Source organism: Lynx rufus, unplaced genomic scaffold (assembly GCF_022079265.1).
Source record: "Lynx rufus isolate CCGP_SWC_20201006 ecotype Redwood Valley unplaced genomic scaffold, mLynRuf1.p SCAF_8, whole genome shotgun sequence".
Classification (NCBI taxonomy): domain Eukaryota; kingdom Metazoa; phylum Chordata; class Mammalia; order Carnivora; family Felidae; genus Lynx; species Lynx rufus.
Genome location: NW_025814896.1, coordinates 47,927,050 through 47,938,089, shown reverse-complemented (window position 1 = coordinate 47,938,089; position 11,040 = coordinate 47,927,050). Strand labels below are relative to the sequence as shown.

General features: G+C 50.6%; 1 protein-coding gene across 1 annotated transcript; it reads left to right on the top strand.

The window, feature by feature from the left end:
- The first annotated feature begins 894 nt into the window (after positions 1 to 894).
- Positions 895 to 4,856, top strand: THBD (thrombomodulin). Its single transcript, XM_047069683.1, has one exon. It carries the CDS (start codon positions 989 to 991, stop codon positions 2,906 to 2,908), a length of 1,920 nt encoding a protein of 639 aa, XP_046925639.1. The 5' UTR covers positions 895 to 988; the 3' UTR covers positions 2,909 to 4,856.
- Positions 4,857 to 11,040: the final 6,184 nt, after the last annotated feature.

Below are 11,040 nucleotides of genomic sequence, written 5' to 3'. Positions count from 1 at the left end.
GTCCCAAGTGGGATCCTCTTGGAGCCAGCAGCGTCTTCCCGCGAGGGCTCCCATGTGCCCCTTTTGGGGTGCGAGATAGGCTATCCCTTTGTGAAGCTGGACAAAAACAGACCAAACAGGCTAGCGCGCTTCCCAACTCGCCTGCCCCTATAGGGTTCGGCAGGAATTCGCCTGCCGCTGCGTCTGAAGGGTGACAAGACCTTGGAACCCTGACAGTATCCTCGCGACTTTCCCACGCGACGAGATGAGATCCAGCCAGGCAGCTCGCGCTCAGGGACCCGTGGGTCCTGGCTTGTGCGCGGGGGTGCTTGTGTTACCCCAGTCTTCCCCCTCTGCCTATCCTCGCACCAGCCACACCCTCTGTCCTCTGGGGCTGAGCGCACCCGTCTCCTGCTCTAGGCGCCCGGGGCGGAGTCCAGTTCTCTTCTACCGATCTTGTCTTCAGAGATGTCCACGCTCTTGGCAGTTCCTCCCGAAATCCTCTTCTTGGCGGGCATCTCCCTCTAGAGCCTTACAGGTCCAGGGCATTACTTCCCCCCACCCCTCATTCAAAACCCTCCTCCCCCGTCTCCACTTCCCAAGGTTCTGCAATCCAGGCTTCCTTTGAAATCGGTAGTAACAATACATTTATAAGAAAAAGAAACAGGAGCAAGAGATTAGGAGGGGCTGCGGATTAAGACCCCCCCCCCCGAACTGCGAGCCTGAGGGCCCTAGTGGCGGGGGCGGACACTGAGTGTAGCTGACAGAGGTGCTGTCTTCCCGTGGCGCCTGCGCCTGGCGGTCCAGTCCGGGGACCTCCCAGCTCCCCCGCCGGGTTTACTCATCTCCGCGAGGTGATCCCAGGAGCGAGGGCGGGCACAAGTCTCCCGAAGAACCCAGTAATCCGAGAATGCAGCATCAGCCCTTCCCACTAGGCACTTCCTTCCTTTTCCCGAACGTTCAGGAGGGAGGGCCGCGCTCTTATAAACCCGGGCCCCGGCCCCCCGGCATGTCAGAGGCTGCCTCTGCAGGGCTGCGCGCCGCGGCTGGACGCGTCTGGGCTGGGACCAACGCAAGCGGCTGTCGCCAGCAGCGCCCTGCGCCTCTCAGCCCAAATCCGACTTGGGCCCCGTCGCGGCGCTTGCGCTCTCCCCGGCGCCTGCACAAGGCGTGCCGGGACAGCATGCTTCGGGTCCTGCTCCTCGGTGTTCTGGCCCCCGCTGGCCTGGGGCTCTCCGCACCTCCAGGGCCGCAGCCACGCGGCAGCCAGTGCGTGGAGCACGACTGCTTCGCGCTCTTCCCCGGCCCCGCGACCTTCCCCGCCGCCAGCCAGGCCTGCGAGCAGCTGGGGGGCCACCTGATGACCGTGCGTTCCTCAGTGGCGGCTGATGTCATTTCCCTGCTACTGAGCGGCGACAGCGGCGACAGCCCGCGCCTCTGGATCGGCTTGCAGCTCCAGCAGGGCTGCGACGACCCCGAGCAACTCGGGCCCTTGCGCGGCTTCCAGTGGGTTACGGGAGACAACCGCACCAGCTACAGCAGGTGGGCGCGGCTCCACGTCGACAGGGCGCCTCTCTGCGGTCCCCTGTGCGTCGCAGTCTCGGAGGCCGGGGCCCTAGCATCCGGCGAGCCGGCCTGGGAGGAGCAGCAGTGCGACGCGGAGGCCGACGGTTTCTTCTGCGAGTTCCACTTCGCAGCCTCCTGCAGGCCCCTGCTCGTGGACTCTGGCGCGGTGGCGGCCGCCGGTGTAGCGATCACCTATAGCACCCCGTTCCGGGCCCTTGGCGCTGACTTCCAGGCGCTGCCGGTGGGTAGCTCCGCCGCTGTAGAGCCCTTCGGAGTGGAGCTGGAGTGCGTGGCGCCGCGGGGAGAGGCCGAGGCGCGCTGGGGCCGGGAAGCGCCTGGCGCCTGGGAATGCAGCGTGGAGAACGGCGGCTGCGAGCACACTTGCAACCGGAGCGCCGGGATGTCGCACTGCCTCTGCCCAGCTGACGCCGCCCTGCAGGCGGACGGGCGCTCCTGCGCCGCTGCGCCTGAGGAGCAGTCCTGCTACGAACTCTGCGAGCATTTCTGCATTCCCAGCCCGGACGTGCCTGGTTCCTACTCGTGCATGTGTGAGACCGGCTACCAGCTGGCTGCAGACCAGCACCGGTGCGAGGACGTGGACGACTGTATCCAGATGCCCAGTCCCTGCCCGCAGCTCTGTGTTAATACGCAGGGCGCCTTCACTTGCCACTGCTACCCGGGGTACGACATGGTGGACGGCGAATGCGTGGAGCCCGTGGACCCGTGCTTCGGGAGTAACTGCGAATACCAGTGCCAGTCCGTGGGCCAAAATGACTATCGCTGCATCTGCGCCGAGGGCTTCGTACCTAGCCCTCAGGCCCCGCACAGGTGCCAGATGTTCTGCAACCAGACTACATGCCCAGCTGACTGCGACCCCAACAACCCGGATTCCTGCCAGTGCCCTGATGGCTACATCCTGGACGATGGCTACATTTGCACGGACATCGATGAGTGTGAGAATGGAGACTGCCCCGATGCGTGCCGCAACCTCCCTGGCACGTACGAGTGCATCTGCGGGCCTGACTCGCCCTTTGCCGGCCAGGTTGCCACTGACTGTGACCCCAAGATGAACGGTGACAATGACAGTGACAGTGACAGTGACAGTGGCTCTGGGGAGCCCCCGGTCAGCCCGACTCCTAGCACCACCTCCATCCCCTCGCCGGTAGGGCCCCTGCATTCTGGAGTGCTCATCGGCATCTCCATCGCCAGCCTATCTCTGGTTGTAGCTCTTTTGGCTCTCTTGTGCCACCTGCGCAAGAAGCAAGGCACCACTCGGGCAGAGCTGGAGTACAAGTGTGGGTCCCCAGCCAAGGAGGTGGTGCTGCAGCAAGTGCGAACCGAGCGGATGCCTCAGAAGCTCTGAGGGGCTGCCTCCCTGGACCCTGGTGTTGGCTAGGCCTTCCCTCCCTCCTGTGCCTCTCCCCTGCCCCAGCCTTACTCCTTGGCCACCTAACCCAAAGCACTTTAACTGGCATCGGAACTGGAGAATACCCTCCCCGCCCCTTTTGCTGATTCTGCACACTGCTGGGGAGGGGTGGGGGTTGGAAGGAGTATGTGCCCCAGCCACTTCCACACGTCATTGGACAACTGGGCAGAGATGGCAATGAAGACACAGACTATAATGAAGACACAGACTATAGAGTGTCCCATGCCCTCGCCAAGGGGCACAGGAGGGGTGAGCGTTGTTGGTTGGCAGTCTATGGGGCAGACTGTGATCCTGTGGACTAGTGAGTGTAATCGAGGTGTCATTAATGACGAAGATATTTATTTTTTAAGTATTTAGGATGGTTTTGTTATTTTGTTATTTTTTGCTTTTGCATTTTTCCCTACCCGTATGTGTCCAATACCCACTTTATATCCCTTCTGCTCTTTCTCCCTTCCTTGTTCCCCCTTCCCTTTTTGTATATTTATGTACTTCCACTCTTCAGGTGGCGGTAAAACTATCTTGGTAGGTTTTCTTGGTGGGCTCACCTTGATAAAGCCAAGCCCCAGTTCCCTATTCATTTTCTCCCAAATTTCCCCTACCTGGAACTCAGCCAACCCACCTGGAGTCTCCCACCCTACCCTAGACCCTGCTTCTACCCTTCCATGTCTGCCTAGGCAAAACTCCTCCGTGACACAGAAACAGAAACACTACAAACAAGGATGGTTGGGAATCCATTTGGTCTTGAAGCAGATTTGCTAATTTATCCTGAAACTTCAGACTTCCAGAACAATATCATTTTAACAAAAGTTAAGATGTGAGAGACACTCATTTAACTAACGTTTGCTGGACTGTCATAGAAATTCAAGCTAAGGGATGTTTGTTTGTTTGTTTGTTTTTAACTTTTTAAACAGTGAGCCTGGGTTTTATTGTTGTCACTTTTCATTTGAACCAAAAGGTCTTTATTGCTCCTTATGCCGTTTCTTTTTCCCATTATTACAATTGCTGTTGTTGTTGTTGTTGTTACTGGTTATTTTTGACAATGTTGAAAATGCTCTCGTGATAGCTCTAGATTGAGAAGGGAATGAAGGATCTCCCACGAGACAGTTTAAGAAAGTTATGAGCTGCACAGTTCATGCCAGTTACCATTTTGAGTTTTACTCTTCTAGTAATTTGTGCTCCAAAATAAAACCAGTTCTGCTGGCCTTGTAGGGAGTGGGGGTGGGGAATTTGGGAGCTTGGGAATGAAGCCTGGAGGATGCTCAATTAGGACCTCACCTTGATCAAGCCCTTAAGAATTTCTCCGACTTCCAAGAAGCCTTCTCACCCTGGCCACTTAGAACATGGTCCTAACTGCGGACAAGAGTTAGGACAAGAGTTAGGAGCTGCCTGCCTCTGGCAGTTGGTTAGAAATGCAGAAACTTGGGCTGCATGAGAATCTATATTTTAACAAGATCTGCAGGGGTCTGCCCAGTATAGTTTGAGAACTATTTCAGACAGCTTCCAACTTTCTGGAATACATTAAATGTGGATCAGTAATAAGTAGCAGGCCAAGTCAGGGCCTATATTCTCAAGAAACTGAGGAATTTTCCATTTATAGCTTTGCTTTCTGATAGAAAAGACTAGGTACACACCTTTAGACATTGCTACACAGGGTTGTTGGTTCAACTAAGCTAGGAACGAAATCGAAATCTGAAATCGAAATCATGTTTCACTGTTTGGGGAAAATGTATCATACGAGTGTATCTTTTGTAATACAAAGATGTTCCTCTATTTTGTAAACTCGGCACATTTGTACATAGTTATTTATTTATTGGAGACAAACTAGAACACAGGCAAAACTCTTGCTTATGACATCACATGTAGAAAATAAACAAATAACAGTGTGCTCTTGGGTTTTGTTTCTGTTCACCTAGGCTTCCCCAACCGCCTCATTTTGTCATTAAACAGGGCTCACAAACAATGCAAACTCCATGCCATGCATTTAAAGGCTGCTCCACACCCCATCACTAGTTCCATCTGCTCAAGGCACCATCTCTGACTTCAAAGATCTCTCCAGAGGAGATTGTTTTCACTGTAGGAGGACTTCATGTTATGTCTGTGTGCACAAATATTTATGTTTCTCTCTGTAACCATAACAACTTTCATACACAGGACTTGTGTCTATGTGTTTTGAAACACATTATAGGATTATTTGTTGGGATGAGTTAAAGAAACAGTTCTTCTTGGGGCATCTCTAGAATCCCAGCTTGTGTCCTTCCTGTGAATGGTTTGGCATTATTTGCCCTCTGAGATATGTAAACACAACAGTCATGAGGGGTCTCAGTCTGTGACTCAAATTCAAACCATCATTTCCACATACCAAGGTCTCATGCAGTATTAAGCCATTCTTATTTCTGTTGGAGATTAGAAACATTGTCTTTTCCTGGGCCTCTTTTCCTTACATGGTGGCACTGGCTAAATTTTATATGCAGTGCTCTGAAAATTTTCATAAAACAGAAGTTGGAAGGGAATGGAGTTTGATCAAATATTCACGTATTTTTATACATCTGGATAATGCTGAATTTCCTAGCTCTCATCTGAATAGTTACAGTTGTGAAGATGAAGTTGGAGATTTCAACATCCATCCTGGATGAAGCTGACAGCTTTGGGGTGTGGCTTCTATGCACAGTGCCCTCCCGAGATAACACATTTGAGCAATGTTGCCCTTAGGAGTTTGGTAGGCTAGCGGAAAACCAAATTCAGTAGGAGGCACATATGAAGGAAAAACTTGATGTGTGCAGGCAAAGCTGGTACACATGAATTGTGCTGGAGGTCAAGAGGAGAGAGTGATACCTTACAAATTTCCTTACTACTGGACTTCCATTTTTCGAAAGGGTTTGCTTCCAAGTAGCCAGCAAATTGACTTAAGGCTTATTGCTTCAGCGTTTCCTCCTCCAAAGGAGGGGGCTTTTCTTAAGGAATATAAGAAGACCAAAACACACTTCTAAGACTCAGAGCCAAAAACCCTTACTGGGGCATCTTGGAGCCCAGGGCACTAATAAGGCGGGGTCCTACTTCCTCCCTATCCTCCTCATTCCCTGTCCAGTGGGAGATCAGCATTCCTGCTTATAGGACTCGTCTGAACTTGAGATTCTCAAAACAACTGGGAAACCACAGCCTCACTCCGAGAAAGATGCCAGGGTCATAAACAAATCAGTCAGCTGTAAGAACAATTCCCCAGCATTTAGAATCAGAGTAAACCTTATGAAACAGGGGCTGTGGGTCATCTTATATGGTCTCACTCTGTGTTTACATTATTGGATATTCAGGTCTGAGGGAGAACTCCAAATCTCAGCAACTGGTACATGGTTGCTGATGATGTCCCACAACTTGTAGTGCCTGGGGAAGAAGGCCAAGGTCATACTTCTAGACAACTCAGAATTTGATTTTATGAGTGAAATGGCATTTCTCCCCTCCTCAGCTCTAGCCCCTTTGTTAGACTATTTTGGCAAATATTTATTGAGCACGTACTCTGTGCCTGGTTTGGTGATTGTCCTGTTAACAAGCCCTGCCTTAAGAAGCTTACATTCCTATGGGGGAGGTACATATAAAGCAAATTGCTCCCAAACTGTATTTAACTTAGAGACAGTAGTAGGAGCTAGGAGGAGAACTTCAGCACAATAGGAGAGTGGGACTTAGGTTGCAGGAGTAAATAAGGTGTCTTTGACCCTTAACACTAGATGTGAAGGAGGAGCAGGGGTTGGACAAATGGAGAGTGGAGAAGAAAGCAGTCTGGGTGAAGGAACAGCATGTGCAAAGGCCCTTGTAGGAAAGAGTCTTAGCAGAGGGCAGGGCATGAAGCATGATGAACAAGGTGGAAGATCACCAAGATGGAACTGAAGAGGTAGAATGGAGAGGTAAGGGGGGAGAAGGATGGGGTGAGGGGACTCCAGGTCAGCTTACAGATGGGAAATTCTATACCAGAAGCAAGTATGTCACTCGAGTTTTTTTTTGTTTGTTTGTTTTTTTGTTTTTTTATTTTTTTTTCAACGTTTATTTATTTTTGGGACAGAGAGAGACAGAGCATGAACGGGGGAGGGGCAGAGAGAGAGGGAGACACAGAATCGGAAACAGGGTCTAGGCTCTGAGCCATCAGCCCAGAGCCTGACGCGGGGCTCGAACTCACAGACCGCGAGATCGTGACCTGGCTGAAGTCGGACGCTTAACCGACTGCGCCACCCAGGCGCCCCACGAGTTTTTTTTTTAAGTTTATTTATTTATTTTGAGAGAAGGAGAGAGAGAGAGAGAGAGAGAGAGAGAAGCATGAGTGGGGCAGGGGCAGAGACAGAGGGAGAGCTCCACATACTGTCAGTGCAGAGCCCAGTGCAGGGCTGGACCCCATGAATCATGAGATCATGACCTGAGCTGAAACCAAAAGTCAGAGGCTTACCCGACTGAGCCTCCCAGGCATCTCATGTCACTCGAGTTTTATTAAGAGCATATTGGTATTCAATTTCTGTACTAAAATTGGTTGGGATGATAACAGCCACTTGTAGACTTATTTACACGCCCCCATAGGCAGACACCTGCACAGTTTCCCTTGTAAGCATCCACCAGAGCAAACATGAGTTGTGGGTGTCATATACACCTGGGTTTGAATCCCAACCTGATATGTGGTTGTCACATGACCATGGATACCATGCAACCCCTATAAGGTGGTAAAATGGGGTACTAGCACAGCCACTCCACAGGGTTTCCATGAACATTAAATGAAGTGAGTTAGCACAGATTCTGGCACACAGCAGGTGCCCAATAAATGTTTGTATATTTGCCAATAAATTAGTAGATGCATAAGTGGATTAAAAATGACTATGTTGAGATCTCAAATGTCTTGAGAGCAAATTCAGGGTGGAGCAGAGAGTGGAAAGTACTCTTTCCAGGCAAGGTGCAGTCACTTGGAAGGGTTGCTGCCCCCTCTAGAGGAAGCATCATGGTGGGATGTGGGGATTCCTTAAGGAGGGATATGTTTGCAGAGTGAGAAGCAGCCCCTTAGGAGCTGTAAAATCCTGCTTCCAAGTTCTATTTTCCCTGCTCACTAATCCCATCAAAGCATAGGGGTTCAGAGATCCCCTCCATTGTGCTCCCGGGGAGGCCACAGAGAAGGAGAGAACACACCCCAAAGCTTGCTTTCTCAGGGCCCAAAAGTGGCTCAGCCCAGGCAGACCCTGGAGCTGTGGGAAAGGCAGCACTACCCTCACCTTCACCCTCACCTGCTACACAGGGCCTTCAAATGTAGCAACACCAAAGAGGAGGAACTTGCAAAAGAGAGAGGAATCATGAGTTGAAAGTGATAGACAGCCCCAGATGTCCACAGATTCTTAAGGGTGACTCTGGGCAAATCTTTTAACTCTATCAACCATCTGCCCCACTGGGGACTGCAAGGGGGCTGGTGGGTGTGGACACCTAAACAGATTTCTTCTGTGATTCGTCTTCCTGATTGAGTTCCCAGGGGCCTGCCGCATATGGGAGACTGCCGACTCAGAAACACTGACAGCTGCCACCTGCATCTGAGGGAAGGCAGTCTCATCCACCAAAGTGAGGGGACTTCGGAAAAATACAGACATGTTTGCTCATCTTTGTCCTTCTCTGTGGGGACAAAGAAGAACCTAAGCTCCTAAGGACCTAAGTGGTATTTGATCACTGATTAGGGTGCCACCAGAATTAAAATCTGGAGACCTGGAAAGTTTTCGCCATTAAGACCACAGGTCGCAGGAAGAGCAGGCTTGGGCCAAATGGTGGCCAGTGCATTTTATTTTATCTCTTTTTTTTAAGAAAAAGAAAACCACAACATAATTGGCATACATTAAAATTCACCCTTTTTGGTGACCCAATCTGTAAGTCCTGAAGAATACGTGCATTCTGGGAATTACCACCATCATCAATACATAGATCATCCTGGTCACACCAGAGAGGTCGCTTAGGCCACTCCCCTTCATGCCACTGGAGTTGTCTACACACACCAGATGACACTTGCTAACCCTCCCTTGACCTCTTCAGGGTCTCCCCGCACCAAGAATCCTGTGTTTTCATGATTGAATCACAAGGATGAACTTTTCTGAGCTTTGACCAGACAACCCGACTCTCTTAACCTTCAGCAAACAAGTTTCAATGAAATCCGGCTCCTAGGTCTCCCAGTGCCCTGCTCATTTGCCTTGTGTTCTGGACTTGTGCTGCCCAAATTTCTGGCAGCCCACCAGGAATGCGCAAAGACACAAAAAAGCTAGATGGTGAATCCCCTGCTCCACAATTTCGGGGGTGGGGCTTGAGGGTGCAATAAGGAAGTGAGGAAGGTGTGTGCAAAGGGAAATCAGGGCACTGCTGCCTCCTACCCCGTGTGCCAACCACCTGCTGTGCCACTCCCATTCCTGGGCCCCTGGGTCTGCCATTCTGGATGTGGAGGGCCAGGTGACAGAAGAAGGGCCACGCTCTCTGCGGGCTTCTGTTGGTCTCATGTTAAATAGGGGTTAATTATTATTTCACATCTTCAGGGAAAACTAATGTTACAAAGAACATATGAAAGCACATTTTCATCATGGTCAAGACTCGGTGGGGAGGTACCCAAGCTCATTTGAAAACACATCCTCTGACCTTTGCAGGCGCTTCTTCATAAAATAATACAAGCAATGCCTGACTCTTCCTTTCGTTTTCAGAATGTGTGCCCAGATTCAGCACTATCTCTTTTTGTTTTGAGAAAGTCCTTCTCCACCGCCCCCACCCCCTTTTTGTCTTGGTCAGTAGGTTCAGATGTAGGCAAACAACCAATTTCCTCTCACAAGAGAAAAGAAATATTTTTTTAACATCAGATTCTAACAGAATCAAAATCCTTCTCAGCTTGTTTGGAAAGTGTGATTACGAAAGACAAAAGAACCCTGGGGGATGCGTTAATTCAAAGTCACACCCACAGGAAACAGGGGAGCTAGCCACAGAAGGGTTTTAGGATCCAGTGATAAACACTGAGATTCCAAACTGGGGTCCATGATGATAATGCCCCCCACACCCAGGCCATAGGCCAGATACTTTTCTGACTTTCTGTCTGAAATAAATCTTTTATTATTATTTTTTTTTAATGGGACATATCACGACTGATTTTATCCCATGACTGATTATCCTTCTTCCCCTCCGCATATTGGACATGTGGCAACTTCTCTCTGTTGTCCTTCTGGAATCTTTCTTCTGGCTTCACACTGAGGCTGACCTCAATTGCATATTCATGGGCTGTAGGACCCCAGCAGACCTTCCTTCAGCCACCCAGTGAGGAAGAAGGGCTTTGCAACAGTATCCTGAATCCTCCCCCTCTTCCTTCTGCCTCCCACCTCAGTTCCATTTAATTCCTTGAGAACAGGGGCCCACGACTCCCACAGACTCTGGGGAACTAGAGCTTTGCACACCATCTTGCCTGTAATAGGGGCACATATTGTTAAAGTTGTCTTGAAATAATGACTGAATCCAAAAGTGACACTTTTGGTGATTCTTTGCCAGAATGTGATTCCTGTCTTTCTTCAAACATTTTTGCCCTTCTCCTAAAGGTGGGGCTTCATAAGTCTAATAGTAACACGACAAGAAAGGGAAGTCTGAGAAGGGCCCGGAGTAAATCCTGGCTTCTCTGTTTCATTTGTCTGAATGTCCAGAGCTCAGGACAAGGCTTCAGTAAACACAGAGCTACCCAGCAGCAAGCCCGTGGGCCTGAGATCAATGGAAATGAAGCTTCTGTGGGGTCTTGAGGGGTATTCACTCTGCAAGGCTTTGGAGGGAGTCCGAACCCCTGGCTTGGAGGGGAAGCCGTGCTCTTTCTCCAGAGCTCAGAGTAAAAGCCTATGAGGTCATCAAGAAGCTGGCACCTTGCCCAGAGACATACTCAAGCCCATGGTTGTGGGTGAGGGATTTCTGGAGCCCAGGGTGGTTCTTTTCAGATATGGGAGGTCGAAAGGGCAACGCTTCCTGAGTAATGTTTCCTGAGGGATCCCTGCCTGTGTAAAGGAGCTCAGGAAATGGTATTGGGTGGAGGGCCTCCCTCAATTTAGGGATCACAT

What these genes read in the sequence shown, in the direction of transcription:
- THBD (XM_047069683.1), top strand. Translation starts at nt 989, where the DNA reads ATGTCAGAGGCTGCCTCTGCAGGGCTGCGCGCCGCGGCTGGACGCGTC.